Source organism: Pimephales promelas, chromosome 25 (genome assembly GCF_988280905.1).
Source record: "Pimephales promelas chromosome 25, fPimPro1.hap1.1, whole genome shotgun sequence".
NCBI classification, from domain to species: Eukaryota; Metazoa; Chordata; class Actinopteri; order Cypriniformes; family Leuciscidae; genus Pimephales; species Pimephales promelas.
Window position 1 is genome coordinate 14712531 of NC_142793.1, and position 26956 is coordinate 14739486.

Below are 26956 nucleotides of genomic sequence, written 5' to 3' on the forward strand. Positions count from 1 at the left end.
TTTTAAAAATGAGAAGCTACTCAGTTCATGCCACTGGTTATAGATACAAGTATTAGTCATAAAGTATATAATTGCATAATTAAGCAATAAGTTTATAAATGAAAACCTTATTGTCTTGTTGGCTCTTTTAGGTAACCGGCCATGTGTGGTGCTGACAGCAAGAGTTCATCCAGGCGAGAGCAATGCCAGCTGGGTACTGAAGGGCACGCTGGAGTTCCTGTGTAGCAGCGATCCCGTGGCCGAGAGCTTGAGAGAGGCCTACATCTTCAAAATCATCCCCATGCTCAACCCTGACGGGGTCATTAATGGCAAGTATGTACACATGCATGCACATTGTGCAAATGTAAACCTTTGCTTAAGCAGCATCTCGCTGTCTTTGAATGCAAGAACGTGTGCTGTAATACTGGCACCTTTGCTGTGTGTGTGTTGTTTGATCTCGGTAAGTGTTGAATGAGGAGGAATATTGTTCGAGAACTTTTGTATGGTTGTATGAAGGTTGTACCTTGAGCTTGATTTGCTCTTACGGAATAAATGTACAGATCAGGGGCATGATTCATTTTCATGTATGGTTTTTGTTTTTATTATTTAGGAGTAAATCCCCCAAATTATAGTAATTTTCAGTTTTTTTGTGACTTTCATTTATTTTATTTCTTTATATAATAATAATAATAATAATAATAATGGTAACAACATATCATTTCATATACATATAATTTATTTGATATGTATATATAATTTTTATTTCATAATTGATTCACTTATTCTTTTTACTGAAAAGGACTTTTCACACTTATTTAACATGTTAAATGAATGGCCCTACAAAATAAATAAATAAATAAAAATAAACATTTTCATTCGATTGTAGATTTTGTTGCCAGCTTCAGATATCCAGAATTTGATGTGGTTCATGATTCTGATTCTGGTTTTCATAGAATATATATATATATATATATATAATTGTGATTAATCGCATCCAAAATAAAAGTCTGTGTTTACATAATATATTTGTGTGTGCTGTATATAATTATTTTGTATATACAAATACACTCACATGCATGTATATATTTAAGCAAATGTGTTATTCATATAAAAAATATTTATATAATATAGATTATGTATTTATATATATATATATATATATATATATATATATATATATATATATATATATATATATATATACAGAATTTAAGCGCAAATAATTCTTAAATATATACATGCATGCATAGGTATTTATATATACAAAATAATTATATACGGCACACACAAATATATTATGTAAACACAGACTTTTATTTTGGATGCGATTAATTTTTGCACAGCCCTATTATATATATTGTAATTGTATAATTTATTCACATGCATGAATGTGAGGTTTTCTTTTCTTTTTCTTTTCCCAATCCCAACAACTCACAGGTCACAAAGATGTCAAACAATGTCGGTTTAAACTAAAAATCTTTCCATCACAGCCTCCAGCTTATATGTGACCTCACGTCATCAAATGATTGTAGATCCCTGCGTTTGGCACAATATTATTAATAATTGCCTTGGGCATGTGTAAGCAGGCTATTTCTTCCTGCCTGAAAGTTGTCACCATCTTGTCCAACTGAGCTGCACACATTAAAGCGGTCACCTTTTTGCCCTTGGAATTGAGTGGTGAAATGAAAAAGACAAATGCCAGCATGTTTTAATCTACAGGATATCGCCATACCTCCCCTGCTGTTCTGAGCTAGATAGTATTTACATGTGTAAAACCAATACAGAGGTCAACTCTGTGCCTGAGCCTATTTAACAGCTCTCAGCCCCGGCTTATCAACACTCTTTTCACAGTCAGGGAATAATCGATTCTCCTCACGGCCGAGGGTGACCTGATTTCCTCACCGAGAGTCTGGGGTCTCCTCCGTTGCGTGGCCTCCCCCTTATCTCCAGTCATGTGTACAGGAGCTTCCGTATGCCGTGCTATTGATCAGGCATGCTAACTGTATTAGAGAGGACGCTCAGAGAATGGAGGTGTAGATCAGTGGGCGGCGAGTTAAAGGAGACTCGCTCTTTCCATCCGAGTGTGGATTTGTTCCTCTAGTAACCTCATAACAAGCGTGTCGATGAATTCCGACTTGATCTCCTGAAGTTATAGGCTCCAAATTGGATATGTGCAATAATCAGAAGGGTTATGGCTCTTTTATGGACGAGAGTAGGGGAAGTGGGGTAGAGACACAAGTGCAAATAGCCCACGTTGTTGGCAGAGGCTATTTAGTACACTTACTTTGCTCACCATTATCTGATTGAGTCAGAGTATGGTAGAGTTGGTTTTAGCTCTTGGCAAGTTCGAATCCACCTTTTTCCTATTGCTAGTAAAAATATTCAAAAATTGGAAATGAAGTGCCTAACGGGTATTGAATATTTTGAATAACATGTGGAAAGGGTAGGGGAGGGCTTTAGGGATAGGGACAAGTAATGACCCAATAAGGCAGCATCCATTAATGATTTTAATAAATATAATCATATACACTGAATATTATTGCACACTGTTTTATAATATATACTACAATACAGTGAGGTATCTAACCTAAAGTTGCACTACTACTATTTACACTTTGTGCAAAGAAAATACTGCTATTTTTAATACAGAAATATTCTAAATACTTTTTCCAAAGTTGTATGACTTTCTTCTGTGGAAAACAATAGATTTGGTCTAATTTTTGTTGTTTTGGACCCCATTGACTTTCACTGTATGGACAAAAACACTAGAAACATTCTTCAAACGATCTTCTTTTGTGTTGCACTGAAGAAAAGTTACTCGGGTTTGGAACGACATGAGGGTGAGTAAATAAATGTTCATTTTTTGGTCATTTTTCACTGCACGTGCACCAATGCAATCCCAGACTCTTATTGAAACCATTTAATGTTTGTTTTCCCATCAGCCCCTACAAATTAGAGTGACAAATTTAAAGCGCCAATTCACCTTAAGGGTATTACTTCCTGTGTGGGTATAGCCTTTATTAACAGTTCAGGGCAGCTTGTTGCTTGGTGACAGGTCTGAGGTAAGTAGCAGAGCGTTCGATGCCTTAAGCGCTGATCTCACATTCTCAATAACACAGATGCATTGCTGTTGGTGCAGTTAGAAAGCAACATTGAAATATGCATTGTGTATTTACTGTAGATAAATACATTTGTGGCTCAATTTGTCACTGTTCGTGTGTTCAAAGCCTAAAAGTTTAGCAACAGAATTCACAAATTGCACAAAGTCCACCGCATACTAACAAAGCTTTGCAGAGCTCACCTTTAAGATCTTCTAAATATGGACACTTTTGTCAGATTCATTTATATGGTAATGCAGTATTGCATAGATATAAATACAGCGGTGTTGCAAGCCCTTTGAAATGGAAATGACAACGTGTGAAAAGGTCACATTTGCTTCCATCAAATTCATCACAGACTTTAGAAGATTTGAAGGGAATATCCATAATGTAGGTCAAGGGGTCCGATATTTTGCGAAACCCTCTGTCTGTTTGGAATTGTATTTTAACAACAAGGATAAAGTGGTTATGGAGATGTGAAAGCGGAGATCATTGTAAAATGATATTAGCACAAACCATTTTATAATACTGTTAGATAATATAATACAATTATGTTTACTTCAGACTCATATTTGTGGCTTATTGCCCATATGATTGTTGTTTAAGCATTAGCAACAGAATGCTAATTTTCATCAAATTAGCCATTATTTACTTCCGAAAGGCGCAATGTAGCTTTTGTTTGTGCCTAGATTTACAATATATTCATTTTAAACCAGTAAAACCTGTACAACAACCTGAGAGAAGCACGGAGTTGTACACATTTTTCAAGTTTGTTCATAAAACTGTGAACTCTCTTGATGCTGTTTAGGTAGCATATAGCATTAGCATTCACAGAGATCTGTGTGATTCTCTTGTTGAAATTGGAAAAAGACAATCCGTTCAGCAATCTTTTGTTGACTGCAGGGACTGAGAGATGTGAACGGATGTGACAAACAGCAGTTTGGCGTCTAGTGTTATCGTGTCGAGTGACGCATTGGGGGGCGAGATTACAGAGCTCACTTCCAGCTCTGGCTTAGCATGGGACAAAACAAGAGAGGTGTGAACAGACTCCGGCATTCTGAGGTTATGTTTTCATCTCTGTGTGTAATCGTCACAGAGGCTGTTGTCAAAAGCGTCTCTCGGTGATGTCAAATAGAATTGGGTTTCTGACATTGTGAACTCCCATACGATTTACACATCAGCTGCACATAGCCCATGGCGTTGTGTCCCAGTGTCCCAGTGTTCATGATCAGCTTGCCTCTTCATTCTGCTTACAATAAAAGCTGGATTGGTAAACATGAAGCATTGATGATAAATTATGTATTTGGACTTCACCATTTATCAATATCAGAGTGACTTTTAGTGTGACACTTGGTCTATGTGTGTTACATTTTAGGCATAATTGTGATCAAATTTACTGAGCAGACGACATTGATGTCATAAGGGTGATTGGTTGATCTAGTCTTTCTTTTCTCTAATTCATGCCCTAATTTTAGTGCTTTAAAGGGTTGAATTTAGAGAACTTCTCAGAGAGGCATTTAGCAGGTTTTCAATGAGTTGTGCTTTAGCATACTGAAACTAAAGTGGCGTTTCTAAAAAGTTGAAGCTTCCCAGACAGCAAACTGACATTGAATCAACTTGGAAATGACATCTCTCATGACATTGAAACAACGTTGATTTTGCTCATCGAATTAACGTTGAACCAACGTCAGACGCGGCATTCTTCAAAGCTAAATGGAAATCGAAAATTGGTTTGCTTTCATAATGTTGAAACAACGCGTTGATTTCAAGTTGATTTTCCGTTAATTTTTAAAAGAATGACGCGTCTGACGTTGGTTCAACGTTAATTCGATGAGCAAAACAATGTCAGATCAACGTTGTTTCTATGTCATATTTCCACGTTGATTCAATGTCAGTTTGCTATCTGGGTTAGCTCATAGTGATTTGGTGGACAACTAGTCAAATTCAAATTTAAAGGGACTGTGTGGAACTTTTTATGTCATTTGTTATCTAAAATCAATATTTTTTATTCATAAACATGTCTAGCCTGACTACGTTAGACTTCCTACTTTGGCTAATTTCATTTCGCTCCAGTAGTCAGTCAGTTAGACCGGTCTTCGGACGGCCGGCCAATCAACGTTTTACATTGTAGGTTAGGGAAATCGAAAACCGAAACGAGACACGGGATGCATGCATGCACCTTTCTTTTCCAGCCCTTAAATATTTCAATTTTTCTGGCATAAATAAGTTTAGAGGCCATGATTGTACTGTGGATGTGTAGAATAACTTCGCATAATCTGTCGCAAAGTCGTTTACAGCCATGTTCACTCCGGTATTTTGCTCACATTATCAAGTGTTTAGCTACATAGACGGTGGGCCGAGGGGAGATTTCGTGTTTTCAGATGATCTGTGGGGACGGATAACCCACTTTTTTTTATATATATATATATATATATATATATATATATATATAAAACCATTACACTTTTCAACAAAGCAAATAAAAATTGTTGCCACTCACATAATTTGCACCTTACTATAACTCAGTAACTTCCTCCAGGTTATTTTCCCGGCGAATAGAGCAGGCGGCTACATGTGGGGTCCGACATGTATGACGTATTTGTTGGGTGCGTGGGGAAGTGTTGGTGACTGGTTTGTCAACACACTGGCGCGCTGATATGAAGTTGCTGTATGTGCACATCTTTTCAACAAGTAATTTTAGCCCAGGAAAGATTGAACTTGTTTACTCATTTTGCCCACTACATATTCAGTTTGGTGAAGTCAAATATTTTGCATTGACTGGAGGGGGCAGATGTATCATATTCACTGATTACTGGACACATTTGACAACTATTCCACACCTATTCCCCAGGTCAATGTCAGCTTGGCACATTGCAACCATTTAGGGCAATTCACATGAATCATCGGCCCGACGGCTGGCACGGATAAGGCTGCACTCAGCACAGTTGAGCAGTCATCTGCCAGTGCTTTCTCTTACTGTGGCGAATCACCAGATGAGGTCTCTTATAAGCTGCCAATGCTTGTGTGGGCTAACGACCCAGATATGGCGTTGGATAAGAGCGCGATCAGCTTGTTTGCTTGACTAAAGACTCTGTGAAACAAACCAACAAACAAGCAGTAAATCATGCTTTGTTAGTTCAGATGCAAGATGGATTTTTAATTATGCCTGAAATTGAATTTGTTTGACCACTGTGACCAGTGGAAACCTGAAGGCTGTGATGTACAATTTGGGTTTGGAGAGCCAGGGGAACTTTAAAGGCTTTTAACTGGCCTGTCAGATCACAGAATGTTTGACAAGGGTTTTAGAGGTAATGATCACAGCTGTCTTCATATACAAGCTGGGTCTGTGTACCCACACCGGCATACGTACCTTTTTACAGAGGCCCCTGATGTGTCATTTGTGCGTGAGCTGGGATGCCAACACTTTTGAGTGTCTTGTGTTCACCCATGGCATGCTTCAGAATGTTTGCTTTGAGAATGGGGCACGACTGCCCATGTTTCTGCAATGTTTGTTTGGGAAATGAGCTGGTTGAGTTAGCTTTCACAGGCTGTAGATGCTGGATCGCGATCGACTCATCGGTATAAAAGGACTTAATTGAGACAATTATTTTCTCATCCTAATAAATACAGTTAAATAAATTCTTTGATGCTCTTAAAATTAGAGATTTGTCTTTCAGGTACTCAATTTAGCAACGTGGACATGCATTTTGGATGTTTTTGACCTCTGGAAAGATGAACGTGTATTTAAAATGGGTCATTTATGTAGAGGAAATGTGAAATAATTTTTGAATTTGGAGCTTTCTAGACTGAGAAAAGCCAGTGTGTATTTTTGGCTGATGTGGATGAAAGACAACAACTCCCAGAATGCACTTGCTTCGCTGCCCTAGGAGGACACACCTACCGGAAATAGAACAGTAATTAAACAACAATAGGCTACTAGTGAGTCTCCGTGATGAGTCTGCCTGGGATTTTGAGATCGCCCAAAATGTCCGGGATTCCGCTTTTGCGTTCTACAGTCGCCAATCATTATGTTTACTGTGGCGAGCAGGATGAGACTGAAGGCTGCCGAATGACACCTTTTAATTTAGTTATTGATTTATTTACACTATACAATGGTTCAGGTCATCATTTTATAGGCCAAGTGACCAACAGTGCTGCGATGATGTTTTACTCTGCTTTCGAGTGTTCCAGACCAATGTGAATTATTTTATTTTATATTTTATTTAAATTAACTGTTTAATTTTTATTTTATTTTTTTACATTTTTATTTTATATATATATATATATATTATGATGTCACACAGAACAGGCTTTTTGGCTAAAAACATTAATTTCTAAACATTGGCATATAATATAAACTTTTATTTAACTGTTTAGTGACATCGATTTAATTTTTATTTTATTTTTTTTACATTTTTATTTTATTATTATTATATATATATATATATATATATATATATATATATATATATATATTTTTTTTTTTTTTTTTTTTTAATGATGGCACACAGAACAGGCTTTTTGGCTAAAAACATTAATTTCTAAACATTGGCATATAATATAAACTTTTATTTAACTGTTTAGTGACATCGATATTAGTATAGTTTATATAAATCAGCTAATCTACTTCATGACTTTCACTTCTTATGAATTCCTAGAGAAAAATGCATTCTTCTTGGGTCACTCTGGAAGCCTTTTAGTAAATTTGCAAGAATATCAGCCTTGATATTTATAACTAGTATGAAGCTGTAGCAAGGTTAGGGGAAGAAGGAGGCAGGAACCGGATAACAATCAAAAAAAAAAACTATATTTAAATGAAATAAACAAACAAAATACCTGCCAGGAGTCCCTCACGGAACTGCTGGCTACCGAAAATAAAACATAACTACCGGCCAGCAGCCCCCCGCGGACGACTGCTGGCCTACCAAATAAAATTTGGTAAATACAAACAAAATCAGGCCTGTTCCTCTCTCGATCATCCACTCCGTCGCTCCCCCTTTCTGTCTCCGCTCCCCTGTGAGAGATGAGAGACCAGTGTGCTTCGCAGGTGCTGCTCATTAGCAATCGCACCACCGGCCTCGCGACTTTCTCTCACGTCCCTCGGCCGTCCTGCCGTTCAGCCAGAAGTAACCTTCTGTAAAGTGTTCCTTTTCTTGCCCAGATTCAAATGTACTCCGTGATCATGGTGAGTCGGTTTTAGCTGTGCCCGGCTCCACACTTGGCGCTAATTCAATTCTGCAACTTTCTGCCTGTTGCTGTCACTCAGAAACTCTCTGGTGACAGCTCTCAGGTAATGAAATAACCCAGCTGGGATATTCTTTACCCCTGTCAGGAACATGGAGTACAATACTGTCATGTCAATGGAAATGATTCAGCTCTGTAAAGCGAGATGAACTCTGAAATATTTGGTCTCGGCAAGGTACGCTTTCTGTGGCTGCTCTTGGGCTGTGAAACACACTTTCCCGTCCTCAGACAGGAAATTTAAGATAGCCTGACCCTGTTCAGCTGCTGGTGCTGACGCAGATTCTGGCTTGATTCTCAAGGTATTGGCTGCCTGGATAGACACGGCACCTGCTGTACAAGAGAAAGTGGGATGTAGTATTGAGCTTTTCTCATTCCTTTAATTTACTCTACATTTCTGGCTATTTCCCTCGATTCATTAATATCCACCTAGCTGGATTAAAGATGCTTAGGTTGTACCCTCTCCACAGAGTATCCCGCTGGCCCTCACCCTTAACGTAAAACAAACAAAAAAATCTATCCCTCCTAACAAGGATTTGTTTCCCAGTTGTCCCTCTGGAAACATGGAAAGCGTTTTTGTTTAAACAGTGTCTGTAATCTCCAGCGCACGCTCCATCTGTCCTATCAGCCTGTTTTCCAATGCCTGCAGCCACTCATTTCCAGCCTTGTTGTTTGTTCTTTTCCTTTCATTCGTATATTTTTTCCCCTAGACAATTTGAAAAACAACAGAACGGTCAAAAAAATCTCACAATGAGACGGTCTGAGCGATATTTGTTCTCACCGGTAGTGAGGTGATCGTTTTATTGTACATGTAAAGGCACCGAAGCATAGATTGATTCATTCGTAGTGTGTCGCACATGAAACAAACACAGATCGGGGGCGGCTTCCCGTCCATGATCCCAAACCCGGAGATGGTTGGAAGTGGGCTGAGCTGTATTAAAACGTTTTGATGCATGGGGGCAGTCCAGCATGCGACAGTGACATATTGTGGAGGCCCCCGTGGGCTGGAGGCAGACAGGTAGAAGAAAAATGGATATTGGCCCGTGCTGTTCATCATTCTGTTGGGGTAACAGTGACCACAGCCAACTTACCCTTAGCCAAGTCCCCGCCATCTTCACCTCCTCCTCTGTTTCTTCTCTCTCTGTTCCTCTGGGGTGCTTTGGTACAGATGATGGCCACCCAGTGTTAATTTGTACACGGTTTATTTTTAGTTGTGTGTTTTTGACCTTTAAATGCCCTTTACATGTCGCCGATATTTTGTAATGCAATATACCTGAAATCATACCACACTTGATAACCACCTGAAATGGTTATGAATGGCTAGTTGATGAAAATGATAATGTGAAAAATATGATATGGATACTTTTTAACCAAATTTGAAATAAGTCACAATATTCAGATATTACGTAACATCTATCTATCTATCTATCTATCTATCTATCTATCTATCTATCTATCTATCTATCTATCTATCTATCTATCTATCTATCTATCTATCTATCTATCTATCTATCTATCTATCTATCTATCTATCTATCTATCTATCTATCTATCTATCTATCTATCTATCTATCTATCTATCTAGCTAGCTAGCTAGCTAGCTAGCTAGCTAGCCAGATAGCAAACTGACATTGAATCAACGTGGAAATATGACATCGAAACAACGTTGATCTGACATTGTTTTGCTCATCGAATAAACGTTGAACCAACGTTTCTTCTTCAACCATTCTTTCAAAACTAACGGAAAATCAACTTGAAATCAACGCGTTGTTTCAACGTTATGAAAGCAAACCAATTTTCGATTTTCATTTAGCTTTGAAGAATGCCGCATCTGACGTTGGTTCAATGTTAATTCGATGAGCAAAATCAATTTGTCAAAGCAAAAGCAAATCAAAGCAAAATCGTTGTTTCAATGTCATGAGAGATGTCGTTTCCACGTTGATTCAATGTCAGTTTGCTGTCTGGGTAGCTAGCTAGCTAGCTAGCTGCACTGTTTACGCTCTGTCCAACCACTATTATTTATTGTGTTGTTTTTAAATAGGGTTTCTGTTGGTTTTAGCCCTTATTGGTAGTTTTAAGAGACTTTGAAGGTGTAATATGTGCCAACAATCAATGGCCTTTTGAGGTTGACCAGTGTGAGGCGTAATTCAGGTCCCATCATCAGACAGGCCTACAGGCTGCTGAACGGGCACATTTCTCACATGTGGAGGCACTCTTCGTTTTGTAATCTCTCACGGTGAGCTCTCAGGTTCACGAGCTGCTGGATGTCATCCTAGAAGAGAAACACACGATGAAGGAGTTGAAAATGGAGGGGGATGGAGAGGTCACGCACAACTGAAGAAATCGCCCCATCCAGAACGAATGGCTGTGACCTAGGGACATCTATCTGGTGGTCGAAACCAGAGGCATGAAGATGATCCACTTGCCTGATCGGATGAAGGAGCATGACCACGGACATCGGCTGATTTATTTAGACAAAGATGTCACTATCCATACCGCACAAGGTAAATTAAACGTAACCAACACCTTGAAGTGCAATATCTCCAGGGAGCGATGCTTGATCCGTATCGAGCGTCTGACCTTCTGTTTTATAATCTATCCATTTGTGTTCTACGCTTGTATCTGGAACCAGCCGTCCCCTATTATCAGAGTGCTGATGTATGCTGATTATTTTTTCTAAGCGACCATAAATTCAGGCTATTGATTATCTATGTTTACAACACCAAATGTGTCAATGGGATTCTAATGGCTTCCATGGAAGCAGCTGTGTTACTTAATAAAGTTGCTCAAAGCCAGAGCGAAATGTCAGTTAATGCTAACGCCACGTGCAGTGAATTGTGATGTCCTCTTTTGGTACTACTGGTTTTGTGACTATATTCACTGACTTAAATCGAGAAATCTACTCATTCCCTGTGAGATCACACGAGGTGCTACAGTAAATCTGGCATGATAATTTTAAGAATATCTTGTAGTGTGCAGGGATGTGATTCTTCCGGATTAATCTTGAATTCAGGTTATTTCAGCCTAAAATCATTGGCATTGATTCAGCAAGGTGCTGAAAGCATTATTTAGCAATGTTGGCCAATATTGATAGGATAGCATCTTGCAGTTGATGGAGATTTGTGGGATGCTCCCATTCCACCACATCCCAAAGATGCTCTATTGGGTTGAGATCTGGTGACTGTGGGGGCCATTTTAGTACAGTGAACTCATTGTTATGTTCAAGAAACCAATTTGAAATGATTCAAGCTTTGTGACATGGTGCATTATCCTGCTGGAAGTAGCCATCAGAGGATGGGTACATGTTGGCCATAAAGGGATGGACATGGTCAGAAACAATGCTCAGGTAGGCCGTGGTATTTAAACGATGCCCAATTGGCACTAAGGGGCCTAAAGTGTGCCAAGAAAACATCCCTCGCACCATTACACCACCACCACCAGCCTGCACAGTGGTAACAAGGCATGATGGATCCATGTTCTCATTCTGTTTACGCCAAATTCTGACTCTACCATCTGAATATCTCAACAGAAATCGAGACTCATCAGACCAGGCACCATTTCTTCAGTCTTCAACTGTCCAATTTTGGTGAGCTCTTGCAAATTGTTGCCTCTTTTTCCTATTTGTAATGGAGAGATGAGTGGTACGGTGGGGTCTTCTGTGGTTGTAGGCCATCCGCCTCAAGGTTGTGTATGTTGTGGCTTCACAAATGCTTTTCTGCATACCTCGGTTGTAACGAGTGGTTATTTCAGTCAAAGTTGCTCTTCTATCAGCTTGAATCAGTCTTGTGATGTAATGTGTTACATCACAAGATGTGTTACTTGTAATGTGTTACTTGCTGTTTTTTTTATTTTATGAGTAATTTCTGAGTTTTTTTCAGTATGGCTTTCTATAATAATTCACAATTTTGAGATTTTCACTGACTAATCACACAAATATATCATAAGGTATCGTATGTCTAAAGAAAACTTGAAAGATGACGGAAAAGATACATTTTAATAATGCTTTTAGCTTCTTTTTTTAACACTGAAAGCTCTAGTACCCATTTTATTTGAATTCGAGAGGATCCATAAATAATATCGGAATTGATTTTTTTTTTTTTAGTCAAGCATCTCTTCGAGTATGGGTTGTTGTGAACGGAATTTAATCAAGATGAGCATGACGGTTGTTGTATCCAGTTTTGAGCCTGGGCTTAATAAACAAATCACCTTCAAATAGACTTCAAGGTGATGCATTTGTTCCATATTGGATTGGATGTTTTGTGAGATGTAGTAAAAGAAAAAAAATGTTTATTTTGCACTTTTATGTGGAGGAATGAATATTTGCTTCAACAAAAGTTCACACTTGATATTGCTTGAGGACAGGGAAATTTCAAAGCACGCAGTGAAGCATCAGCCAAATCAAAGCTGACTGAAAAAGATGATGGGAGAATACTATCCTGAGCTTATCTTTGCGAGAGAGCACAGCACGGTCCATTTGTCATTGAGGGGAAAAAGATGAGGAGGATGATGAAATTGACCGAAGACAGCTACCGGCATGTAACTTTTCATACTTTCATGCATTTCAAGATCCTTTATGATTGGATGGTATGCAAGATGCATGTTACCTTATTTTGATGCAGGCTGTCTCACATTTTGAAAGAAAATTGTACATTTTGGTGTGGGCTCAACCGTATTTTCCGTTTTGTTTTAAACCTTGTTCCACAAGCTATCTGTCAGAGGCTGAGGGACCTGCTGTTGGCTCCAAGATTAGGATTGACCTGGCAGCTCCATCTATTCAATTTACACTAAAGTTTTGCAGAAAGCAACGCAGCAAAGCCCACGTAACACATTGCACCCTGGGACAGTTGATCAATCACAATGGATGGGCCACGATGGGATGGAAAGAGGGTCTTGGGTATAATCTCAAGGCCCTTGTCACCAGCCCCCAACATTAAACATCCTCCTTGTAGCGATGGAAAGTCAGATTTATTTCCGTGAATCAGTTTGTTTGAACAATTTGAATTGTTTGTAACATTTCTGCTACTTGTCTATAATCTTGCTTTTTGCCCCAACAATCTCATCCTCTTTAAAATCATAAACAAATTTAAACATTCAGACAAACGATTCAGACCTCTGGAGCCCCCTAGTCCCACTTTGGCAAACAAATAATAATAATTATAATTATAACTATTTTGTGGCCTCAAGATACTAACTCGTGGCCTCAAGATACTATCTCGTGGCTTCAAGATAGTAACTCGTGGCCTCAAGATAGTAACTTGTGGCCTCAAGAGACTATCTTGTGGCCTCAAGATAGTAACTCATGGCCTCAGTTACTATCTTGATGCCACGAGTTAGTATCTTGAGGCCACGAGATAGTATCTTGAGGCCACGAGATAGTATCTTGAGGCCACGAGATAGTATCTTGAGGCCACGAGATAGTATCTTGAGGCCACGAGTTAGTATCTTGAGGCCACGAGTTAGTATCTTGAGGCCACGAGTTAGTGGCTTGAGGCCACAAGATAGTATTTTGAGGCCACGAGTTACTATCTTGAGGCCACGAGTTACTATCTTGAGGCTACGAGTTAGTATCTTGAGGCCGCGAGATAGTATCTTAAGGCCATGGGTTAATATCTTGAGGCCACAAGTTACTATCTTGAGGCCACAAGATAGTTATAATTATTATTATTATTATTATTATTTTGCCAAAGTGGGACTAGGGGGGCTCCGTACAGACCATAGTTATTCATTGTAAAGATTTGTCAGTTCGTGAATCTGACATTTTCCCTCCTTTTTCATGAAGTTCCCTATTGCTTTGTTCAATGCCAGCAAGTTTACATGCAGGATCCAGTTTATTGTTCATGAGGTGACTCGTGACAAAAGAGGTCAAAGAACCGTCATGCTTTATAAGTGGAGGCAATGACAATTTTGCAGGTCAATGAATCCAGAAGCGGTGGCACTCCATTGAGGTATTGTTTATTAAACTGCTTGTATTGGTTGTCTTCAAAGCAGGCCTGCTGTGTCAGCGCGTATAAGCCACACCTTATTTGAGGGTTGTAATTATCATCACCGTTAGGACATATGAGTGATAAGGACTTGAGAAATGGCCCGCCGAGCGTCACAGGAAATTGCACACGCGGAGACAGTATGAGCTGGCACGAGAGCCGGTCTGAGCTGCGATACAAATTCAAACGTCTGGAAGAATTTATTCATTAGCAAACTGACCTTTTGTTTTCTATTTGTTGAAGACGCTTCACCACTCATCTCGCTGGCTCTATCAGCTATCTGATTGAGACGAAGCTACTCGGAAGTGTGTTGACACGACGTCAACAGATGGAAAGCACAGTCCGGTGGCTTATGACTAAATTCCACCAGGCATTCTACGATGACCCGGATTAATAAAAACTCTAGCGGATGCGATGCAGATTCATTACGTAGCATCTGTTCCCCTTCTGCTACCATGCTGACGTATGGAAAGAAAATATGATATCTCATGAAATATAATGCAGTATAAGTGGATTAAACCAAGCGGAGGCATCCTGCATACTCAAATATATTCAGTAACAAAAAAATAAATTATAATTTTTTAATTAACTTTTAATTAAATGAAAAGTTAATTGGTATTTTATATTTTGTAGTATTTTTTTACAATTTATATTTTTGTAGTTTTTAATTATTTTTTACTTATTTACTATAATTTATAATCATTGTTTTAAATGTTTATTATTTGTTTATTGTTAAATTAGTTATTTTGGTTGTTTGGTCATTTTGTTTATTTTTTTATTTTAATTAGCATATTAGTTCGTTGATTTTTTTTTTTTTTACAATAAAATTATTTGTTTTTTTTTTGTTATAATTGTATTTGGCTTATTTATTTACATTTGTTTATCATCATTTAATTTTTTGTACTAAGTTGGTGGGTTTAAGCGCTTTTCTCCATGTCAGTGGTATGAACAATTATACGGATAGTCACATTTTATTAGCATGTTAGCTCTTTGGTGATAGTGTAGATATTTTTCTGGATTTAACTGCAAGCTGACACTTCCTGTAATAGGCACCCTCGGTTTTGATCACCCACACTTGTCGAGCGTGCTGTGTTTTTTTTCCCAAAGTCCCAAATTCGAGAGCTCATTTGAATAGACCATGTTATTTTGTTGGCAGAAACTTGTCAATTACACCATGGAGGTCATAGATGGGTCATAAAATTAAATGACAATGTGAATTCCTCTTCCTTCCTTTTTCTTTTTTGGTAAGATCAATGAATGTTAAAAATACAGTGCTCATTATATCCAGGCAGGAAGAAGCACTTCTCGGTTGCTTTTTGCTCCAGGGTGGACTGCTAATGTTTTCAGACCTGCAAAACTCCAAACAATATAATTTAGTGTGGATCCTGGAGAAAACACACTATTATTAGCCCTCAAGGAAAGTTAGCAAAGAAATTGGATAACTTACTACTTAGTATTATCAAACAATAAATGATGACACATTTTAAAGAGATAATAGTTCACCCAAAAATGAAATTTGTCATTTACTCTCCCTCATGCCGTTCCACACCTGTATGACTTTTTGTTTGTGCAAATTCAAATATAGTACGGCTCAAGGGTTCTTTCGCCGTCAAGTCTTGACATGAAATATTTGAAAGTTTCGAAATTTGAGAATTTCACTAGAGGGGAAGTTTTAGTGAATAATGACTTGAATTTCAGTTTGTTTTTTGTACTAAGTTGTATTGGCTACTTCTCTGGGCCATTTTATTTGTCATTTTTGGAATTCGACAACCATTTTGAAAAGAGCACCGTAGATTTCCTGCTAAAGTCTCTAGGTTAGGAAAGCAAATAAAAGACGTCAGTTTTCTTTTCGGGGTGACTAAAGTTGACGTGAAACAAAGTTGCAGTAGTCTTTTTTTTTCCAATTGTGATGTACTGTATATTCAAGTGAAAAATGGCTTCTTGAGCAAGAGAAAATGTAATATGGGACTTGATTTTCTCAGTTAGGGATTGTTTGGATGGTTGTGGTTTGCTATTGGATGATCACAGGCGAGTGACAGGTTGTCCCACCCTCATGCAAGTAAACACATCATTAGAGAAGAGAAGATATGTTGCTGCATGAGAGAAGAAAATTATTTTTGGTTAAAAATTATGAGGGCACATGAATTGTCATTTTGATTTCATTGTGACTAAAGCTGTTTGGTATCCCTTGATGATAGTTGTAGAAATGATTATTAAACTTAATTATTAGAACTTAGCTGTGATTGTTTTAGGAATGACATCATTGTAAAAAAAAACAGTTGAGTGTCGGACTAGTGTTTTCATTACTAAGGTTGATTTTTTTTATCAAATATTACCTGAAACAAGAGGGCAGTTGTTGTTTGGTCTTAATTTTCTTCTTAAAGCTATTGTGTAACTCTTTTAGTTTATTCTTAGCTAAAAACACTTAGTTCTTTTAAAAATATATGTGCCCTTCCATCTTGAAAGTACCTTAGCCAAAGAGGGACATACCCATTAATTCAAGCTTCGCCTTTCGCGTTTACGTTTGAGTTAACACTCATGGACGAGGTCGAACTGGAAGCCATGTTAATCTTGGACTACATTGGCCACCGTAGGAGTTAAAACGAAATCGGAATTGAGAGGAACAGAAACTAATATTCATTGGATGGTCATATACCTTTTCACCACTAGATGGGGGTAAAAATCACACAGTGTAGCTTTAATATGACCACTGCCTTGTGTTTTCAGTCGAGTCCAGCCTATTTTTCACCTCAGGAAGAAGTTCTGTTCCTTTGCCAACTCTTGCCTGCAGGGACAAATTAAGAAACAGTGAGGTATATCTGAATAAAACTGCAGGCCTCACAAATTGCTCTGTCCTCGACTGGCAAAAGCACCTGAACTGTACAATGACATTGCCACGTATGTGTTTAGATTTTTATACAGCTAGACATAAGCCAGTATTACAGCCATGCTGTCCGGGCAAGATAACACTGAGTGCTATGAGTAAGCGAAGCACTTCACTTTATCCCCCTCAGCTCCTCCAGAACTTCCTGGGACTAAACTCCGATCCATTGATTGCCAGGCACAAGCCAAATGTAGGAGTGTAAATGGATGATAAAACTGTCATTTCGCAAATGATAGATGTAGCTTAGCTTGCAATTCATTTCAGAGCAAAAGAAGAGTTTAATCCTTCAGTTGTGCTGGATTGTCATGCTAGTTGTTTTGATGCTACTTAGACTTAGCAGATGAGTGTCAAGAATTAGCAGGTAGCAACACAACTCGCATATTTGACGTTGCTTTCATCTCAAAGCGTTAAAATGAGGATCAGTATTACGCCTGAGATGAGAACAAACTATTATCTATATGCTAGCCTGTTCTGTTCACATCAAAAGAGCCAAATGAATACCAAGCAACCCCAGTTAACCCAGCAGAACAGAACTTCCGCTTGTCATAAATGTGAAGCGACAGCTTCATGTCAGTAACACATAATGCTCCTAATGAAACTGTAAGTCTCTATTGCCTAGGCAAATTGAAGCTTGTTGCAGAAACTCAAATGTAGACTTGGACTAAAAAGGCTATCCCAGACAGCAAACTTGAAACAACGTCGATTTTGCTCATCGAATTAACGTTGAACCAACGTCAGACGCGGCATTCTTCAAAGCTAAATGAAAATTGAAAATTGGTTTGCTTTCATAACGTTGAAACAACGCGTTGATTTCAAGTTGATTTTCCGTTAGTTTTGAAAGAATGACGCGTCTGACGTTGGTTCAACGTTAATTCGATGAGCAAAACAATGTCAGATCAACGTTGTTTCGATGTCATATTTCCACGTTGATTCAATGTCAGTTTGCTATCTGGAATACTATTTCTGATTTGTCTAGAAATAGGAGCTTGAGATGAAATGAAAAGCTTTGATGAAACATACTACACACAATTACATAAACGCAAATACTTCTTGATTCCATGTGTTGTTGTGTTCTGAAATGTGCCACAATGTGTTTTATTACAAAACCACAAGGGGCTTTTGCAATATTAATGCAAACGCTCTTCTTCTGCAGTCAGTTTAATCATAATGGTCACATCGACAAATGGCAGCTTCTGTTACTCTGGAGCCAGGTAGTGAATCACAGAGGATTTGGTTCAGTGGGAAGTCAGGACAATAGGATACAAATAAAATGATTTTTTTTTTGTTGTTTTCAGTATATTAATTAAACTGATTACTAATGATTGTCTAATTCGACATTCTTTAATTTATTCATCCACATTTAGTTGATTACTTGATTGATTTGATCTATTTTTCTTCACAGCTTATTTAGCATTTTTGCAGTTTTTTATGGTTGATAGTCATTTGGGAAACTGCTAAATCATTCGAGATAACAATTGAATTTGTAGCCTAAATACTGACATTGTGAACAAACAGTTTGAAGAGAAACCTGTGGAGCTGGAGCTACCTAATACGTGGACTGCATATCCCACAATCCTGTGTGTTCGATTCTGTGATATTTGAGCGCAAAATATGATGCTGATGCTGTCTGAAAGTTGCGGTTGATGGTCAGTTCGTATGTGAATATATGTTTTTAACCAAATTTTTTCATTTTTCTAGCATTCTTATTAAATATTTGCTCACCTATCACCAAATTTCTCATAATTCTGTTGTAGATCATTAAACCATTACGCTGCCTCAAAAGTTTCGTGAGGTACCTCTGTGCCTGCAGTCACTGCCGTAAAGGGCAGAGAGGCGTCAAGTCAGCTGCCTTGGCTTGCGGACCCCTAGTTTAATGCCATAGAGATTTGAAGGTAACTCTGGCGCCCCCTTGAGTATTGGAGTTTGTTACTGCCACAAGAAGATGTTGAGTATGTACTAGAATACACGTGCATTTGTGTCTGTATTTGCATATATACGTAGAGTATGTTCCTGATATAATATACTAGATATGAATATTTTTTTTTATGTTTAGTTATTTAGGTCCTGACTTCTCTTGTGTGAAACCAAAAAATGACCTGAACCCTGTGTTTGTGGGAGTTTTGAATGTGTAAGCACCCCTGGTTGTGCATAACTCTGCACTATATTGCATATTTTTGAAACGTATCGTTTCGCACCAGCAGTGGCTTAAAACCCAAGTTGTGAATCATTCAACATATTTGATCTTATTTCTTCTTCCGAGGTATGAAAAGCATGTGATTACAAAAGCCGCTGCACTGCAGAAATGGAATATTAGGAATTTGTGAGAATAAAAAGAGATGAATTAATAAATTACATGCCTAAACAATAATATTGTTTTCTACAAAGACACTGTAGTGAGATGCCTTTGAAGAGCGAGTCGTAGTGTTAAACTTGCTTGTTTATTTAAATGAAGCTGAAACTTGTGTATTTTACATGGGGTTCATTTGAATTCCACGGTGTGACCGTTTGGCCGTAGACGGCGTTTGACGTGATTATTCTAAGCCGAAGTGAACCTCCGCATTCTTAAAGAGAAGAGTGTGTGTGTGGGCGGTCATGTGTGCTGGTGTGTGGGAATATTTTACAATAGATGTTGTGAGGAGTGCTTCTCTTTTCAGTATTGAACACACATACCATGCAGTAAGTGAGCAAGAGAGATTTCTAGCTGTCTGTAGTGCACTTTGTAATGCCTTTAGGAAGGTGAGAAGACATTTGGTGATTTGGAGAAGTGCCTCTATGACTTTACAACATTCTGTGAAAACAAAAAGAAATTATATTTGTGTGTGTGCGTGTGTGTGTGTGTTTATGTGTACACCAAATATGCATGGGAAAAAAACATAGGGGAAGGGGAATATTGGGAAAAATGTAATTTTTTCTTAAATGTTTGACTCCTACCACCAATCATACTGTATCAGTCTGATTTTGGCCAGAAGATTTTTCTAATTAATATTAAATATCGGAATACTGTAGGTGAGGGGCTGGGAAAAATAGAAACAATGGCAAACTATTGCTTTTTATGGAAGCTTGTTTCCGCCACTGAATAAAAAAATAAAATAAATAATTATGACTTTATATCTCGCAATTCTGACTTTATTTCTCAGAATTGCGAGATAAAAAGTCTGAATTGTGTGATAAAAAGTCGCAATTGCGAGTTATAAAGTTAGAATTGCGAGATATAAAGTCGGAATTGCGTGATATAAAGTCGCAATTGCGTGTTATAAAGTCAGAAATGTGAGATATAAAGTCAGAAATGCATGAGATAAAGTCAGAATTGTGAGATATAAAGTCAGAATTGTGAGATATAAAGTCAGAATTGCGAGATATAAAGTCAGAATTCTGAGAAAAAAAGTTGCAATTCTGAGAAAAAAAGACAGAAGTGCGACTTTTGATCTCTCAATGCTGACTTTTTTTCTCACAATTGCGAGTTTACATCTCGCAATTCTGACTTTATAATACATAATTGCGAGTTTATATGTCGAAATTATGACATCTTTTCTAAGAATTGTGAGATATAAACTCGCAATTGCGAGTTATCAGGTCAATTCTAAGGGGAAAAACTAACTTTTTCCCCCTCAGAATAGTTTAAATCTCACAATTCTGACTTTATATCATGCATTTCTGATTTTATAACACACAATTGCGACTTTATATCTCGCAATTCTGACTTTATAACTCGCAGTTCTGACATTATATCACGCAATTCTGACTTTATATCTTGCAATTGTGACGTTATATCACGCAATTCTGACTTTATATCTCGCAATTCTAACTTTATATCTCGCAATTGCGACTTTATATCGCGAAACTCTGACTTTATATCTCGCAATTCTGACTTTATATCTCGCAATTGCGACTTAATATCACGGAATTCTGACTTTATATCTTGCAATTCTGAGTTTCCATCTCGCAATTCTGAGAAAAAAAGTCAGAATTGTGAGATAAAAAGTCGCAATTGCCTTTTATATTTTTCATTCTATGACGGAAACAAGCTTCCATAGCTTTTGGATATTGTTAAATTATTAATTACAATCAAAAGTTGCAAATCCCAGGACTTTCTATATTTAAAAGTGGCCCAAATTTGCTTACAGTTTATGATAAACATAGTAACACTGCCTCACAGCCTTGTTTTCATCTTCGTCAAATAAAATGCGGTGTCATGTTTCCAGAGTGCATAATCAAATTCCTGAATTATTTAAACTCAAAAGCGGTTTTCTGCTGTCGTTGTAGTATTTTTCTTCAATGCATTATGAATATAATTGAATATTTTATCACACTCTGGCATCTTGCACAATATATGAAATTATAATACCAAGCATGTGTAATAAAGATTTCAGTCCTCATTACAAAGGTAACATGAAACAACTGCTTTATTTGACTTTTTTCCACAAGTTCATCATGAATATTTGAATTCACAAGCGAGCGAGTCAATCGAGCTTCAACGACTTTGTATTTGCTTCATTTTCAATAATTGCCACACCAAACAAAAGGGGGATATTATACAAGCTCATATTACTCCGTCTCCCCCAGGAGAATTCGTGTGCCCTGCAGGCATTAATAAGCCAAACATGAATATTCAAGACAAGGCCGCTTCAGATCTCCCTTATGCAATCTGCACTGGTGATAATGCCACGCTGCCCAGTCGTGCACAACAAAAAGCCGTTTGATTCCTAGTCAGAAATCATCATTATGAATGGAGAAATACCACCAGTAGTGTTCTCACGCTCTATACTTTTAACACTGGGTGAAAAAAGCATAGGATGCTTTAGAGATACCATTGCTGTCTAGAGGAAAAGCAGGAGCATGTGGCGCCCAACGCGGGGACCGCCAGTGGTGACAAATCGCAGGTGATCGGTTAGCCGCAGCCAATGAGAGCATTATGTTCATTTCACATATCTGAAAGAGGTGTCATCTCCCTTTTATGTTGATGGATATTTACAGGGTTTGGCAGTGCAGATGCTTGAGGAACGTGTAGGCAAGGCGTTCAGACCTGAATGACGCTTTCATTCCGGCATAGGAGCAGGGGGCGTCTGGAAGTGGCAAGTGGTTGGTTTGTGCTGGCCTGTCACTGATGCTGATTACCTTGCGCTTTAGAAGTGCCACACACGCTAAGATGAAGTGTTCTGGTAGAGTCCGTAGGAAGCGTGAAGGTCATGTTTGAAAGCTGAATTATACGCTACTACAGTAGGATTCATGCTACCTACGTGGTTCATTTATGCTGAAATGCAGATTGAATTCAGCTTGGATAGATATTTTAGGCTGGTCAAATCAATATAGCCATTTCAGTTGATGAAACTAGTCAGGGGTTCTCAACTGGTGGGTTGAAAACCGGGAAAAAAACAAGGATAAATGCAATTAAAGGGATAGTTTGCTGAAAGTCATTTCAAACCTGTATGACTTTTCCCCCTGCAGAACGCAAAAAAATATTTTGAAAAATGTTGTTTGTACCAATATTTGACCAATAATGACTAAATAAATGTTTAGTTGCAATTTTTCTCAGATCAAAAATGATTAAATTTCAAATAATCTATATATATATATGCATAATATTGAAATAATATATATTATTATTTAAATATATATATATATATATATATATATATAGTACTCTGAAAATATGATAATGTATATACATAAAATAAATATGGATTTGAACCTGCATCCCCTTGCACACTAAACAAGAACTATAGCACTTGACTATGTCCTTTATGACACTGAATAACTTGAATAACACTGAATGACAGCATTTTACTTCCTGAAAATACATCAAATATCTGTTCTTTTTGTATTGACATATCTGTGCCAAATTACCTTGGCTTTACAAATTAGATTCTTCAGACTTTTGCAAACAGTCACGACACATTTACTTCCTTAAGAGTCATGACACATACCTTTACTTTCCGTTAACCTTGAGCAACGGAAATGAGATGCTTTACTTCTTGTTAGTAGTGACTGTCTGGTTTTTGCTTCTGAGTTAAATATAATTTCCAATATAACATATGCCTCTTTAGTCACTCATTCCCATTCAAAACTATTGTTCCAGTGTGGCTACATGACTGACGTGTCCCACAGGACAAATCCAAGGAAATGAGACAGGGGAGCAGATGTAGGACACAAGCATGTATGACAGCTACAACAGAGACTCTATTTGGTTAAAAATGGCTTTGCTGTTAATATAACCAATTAAGCAATTCCTCCAACATAGTTCAACATCCTTCATAACCGATGAATTAATAATGGCTTTTGCCAAGCAGATTTTACACTGAACATCAATTGGCCACACAACACAGTATCAAATGGTTTATTGTACATAAGTAACAAAAATGGCTTACTACATACAGTATATATATATATATATATATATATATATATATATATATATTCTGTATTTTCTGTCTTTTCATAGTGATTAAGTATGTGTGAGAATTGTAACACTTCTATTTTTGAAATTAGACCAATTCCTAGAGGGACCGCCAGCAATGCTACATCTTTATGTATTTAGTACTGTGCAACTGTGCAAAAGTCTTAGGCATGTTAGTATTTTCACTCCGAAAATGGTTTAAGGCCAGTTATTAGTTGTAGTACTCCAGTGAGATGTAGTTGTGTGAGAACAGCTCCAGGCAAAAATCTGATCTCACCATCATTGAGTGTGTTTGGTTGGGCTGGGTATCGATTCAGATGTTCAAATTCGGTTTGAATCGGAAGCTCTCAATTCGATTCGATTTTGATTCTCGATTCGATTTCGTTTCCCATTCGATTCTCGATTCGACTATAATGAATATGGATGTAATACAAATCCTATGTTTATAAAAAAGAACAGTGGACATATGTTTACAAGTGGTTAATTAATACAAAGAAATTAAGAGCCACAAACCTGTATATAAAACTCTTTTTATTTTAGGTACACTATACACTAAATGCATACAATGAATAGACAGGATTTTTTCGATATTTAAATATTTTAATTAAATTGAAAAAGTAGCACAAATAAAGAGACATAAAAAGAAAAGTTTTTGGGTAGGTCAGAAATACTACAGAAACTTAATAAAGTCATATAAAATAACACTGGATAGTCTTTTAGTCCTGACTGAATTAAACACATAGGCTATTAATTCTGATTCCTTACAATTAATGCTATATTATGTTGCTTTGACAATAAAATGAATTAGATTGATAGATATGGCTACGTTCACTTTAAGAACTAGTGCACAGATCCATTACTGTTTCATACTGTCTGTTTTAGAAATGTTTTGGGGGGAAAGACTAACATGCTTAACTTTTGCACAGTGCTGTATACATATCTACTGGGACACAGAAGTCACGTTTCGGTACGTACCTCGGTTTTGGGGTCACGATTTGATTCGAGTACATATTGAACTGTCGATATGAATACGGTACATTTCGGTACAATAAGAAAAAATGGTCACTCTTTAGTTTAGGGTCCAATTCTCACTATTAACTAACTATTTACAATAACTTTTACCTCAATAAATGCCTAATTACTGCTGATTAATAGCTAGTAAGGTAGTATAGTATATTAATGAGGTGTAGAATAAGGACAGCAAATGTTCTAGTAACATGTATATTAATAATCCACTTAGTAGTGAATAGTAAGAATTGCACCCTAAACTAAAGTGTTACCGGAAAGAGCAAATCCACAATGCTATGATACTTTTTATTTATTTTGAATAGACAGTTAGCAGCATTTAGTCCCCTAGTTACAGTACAGCCTCATTTAGTGTATTAAGCACTAAGCAGTCAACAGAATGCTGATAAAAAATGGTATTTGGTCACAATCAGCTACAAAATTGAAAAGTATCTTGTGTTTTAAAAGTTCCTCTTAAATTAAATATATATATATATATATATATATATATATATATATATATATATGTGTTTGTGTGTGTATTACAGTATGTATATGTTTTTTTATATATACATATATATATATATATATAATCTGGGACGTGGATTTTTAAATGACAAGTTTAAGAAAAGGGTTTGACAAAATAATATTAATTAGGTTGTTAGATAACCCAAAGTGGCATTAACACCCAACCAAATTATTATTCATGACCAGAACCAAGAACCATGTTCTGACATCACAAGCAGCTCGCCAGCAGCTCTTCCCTTCTTGTTTTTGCGCTGCTGTTTTGCCATCTATAAGACATAGTTAAGAACATTAGTTCTGATAAACAAATCCAAAAAGTACTAAATGGAAAACTCTGCCTCAAGATAACACTTACAATTTAATAATTCATCATTCCTGTATAGTTTAATTGTTGAATGGAACGTCATTATGAACATGATAATCCCTGCAGCCTCTCTTCAAAGTTATATTTTACCATAACAGTCACGTACAGTATATTCACTATAAATGCACTTCACGCTCACTTGCCCCTCTTCCTCCACCGATAAGAATGTGTGACTCTAAAGGTAGAGCATAATTACTGCATTGTGCCGTTTAAAAGTTTACAGAATTACGACCTGTGTGCACAAAGTCAAAATTTTGACATGATTTTAAATTAAGACACTGTATGATTAATATATCGATGAATTTATTCACAATAGGGCCGATGAGATGTATAAAACATACATAAACATGTATAAACATACAAATATTTGGGTATAAATACTCTATTTAATTTTTTTTTTTTTTTTTTTAGCTTTTGTCTGAAAATGCATGTGTTGTTTGGTAGTGATTTTGTTCAAATTTGTTCACTGATTAATTTTTTAATTTGACTCTTTTTATTATAATCTCCAGATTTATTCATTGATTCCTTTTGCAAATTGACTCCTTTGATTATTTTCACCAAAAATTCATTCAGATTTGCTCACTGATTCATTTTATAATGACTCTTTTGATTCCATTCACCTAAGACTCATTCAGATTTGTTTAATTACAGTATTCACTAAGGATTTGTTTGTAATTTCTATGTTTACTGATTAATTCTGTGAATCTTTCTTTCAGCCTGATAAGAAAGAAAAATTACTCCCGTAATGACTTCCGTAAACAAGTCAGTTCTCTGAAAAGATCCAAAACCATGGATTTGTTTAAAAACAATAAAGCTCCACTATTGTTGAGAATCATTGGTCTTGATGTGAAACAGGCCTGACTGAAGTGGAAACTTGTCAAAACTGGCCTGCAGGTTTCTCTTCTTGAATCAAACGATAGCCAACAGCACTATCAATTATTGATGGCTGAAATACAAATAACACTTCACTTTCAGCTTGAAGGTGAACCAACGAAATACCCGTTCCCTTAAGTTCTGGTGAGTCAGAGACGTGTGGGAGAAAGACTTTATATCATAAGATCTGGGCTCAAAGAGTCGGATAGTTTGTTTTTTTTTTTTCTCCTGACCTCAACCTCTATCATCATGCCATCAGCACAGTACATACAAAAGTGAAAATGAATTTTCACTTTCCAATTTCCGTTAATGGCAGCTCTTCGTGTCTCACCACAGTGCACACTCTAAATGCTGATTTGTCCTCCTCGCTTCTGTTGGTAAGATTTTTTTTTATGTTTTTAAAAGAAGTCTCTTCTGCTTACCAAGGCTACAATTATTAAAACAAAAAAAAAAGTAATATTGTGAAATATTATTACAATTTAAAACAGCAGTTTTCTGTGTGAATATATAGTGAAGTGTAATTTATTCCTGTGATCAAAGCTGAATTTACAGCATCATTACTCCAGTCTTCAGTGTCACATGATCCTACAGAAATTATTATAATATGATGCT

The 26956-nt window shown here is 37.0% G+C and overlaps 1 protein-coding gene across 2 annotated transcripts in view; it reads left to right on the plus strand.

The window, feature by feature from the left end:
* The window catches only part of agbl1 (AGBL carboxypeptidase 1), a 222757-nt gene that overhangs the window by 143224 nt on the left and 52577 nt on the right, over positions 1–26956 (plus strand). For both annotated transcript variants that reach the window (XM_089128014.1, XM_089128013.1), the window contains one exon: positions 132–312. In XM_089128014.1, the coding sequence (XP_088984140.1) occupies positions 132–312 (181 nt within the window). The remainder of the gene's footprint in view (positions 1–131; positions 313–26956) is intronic.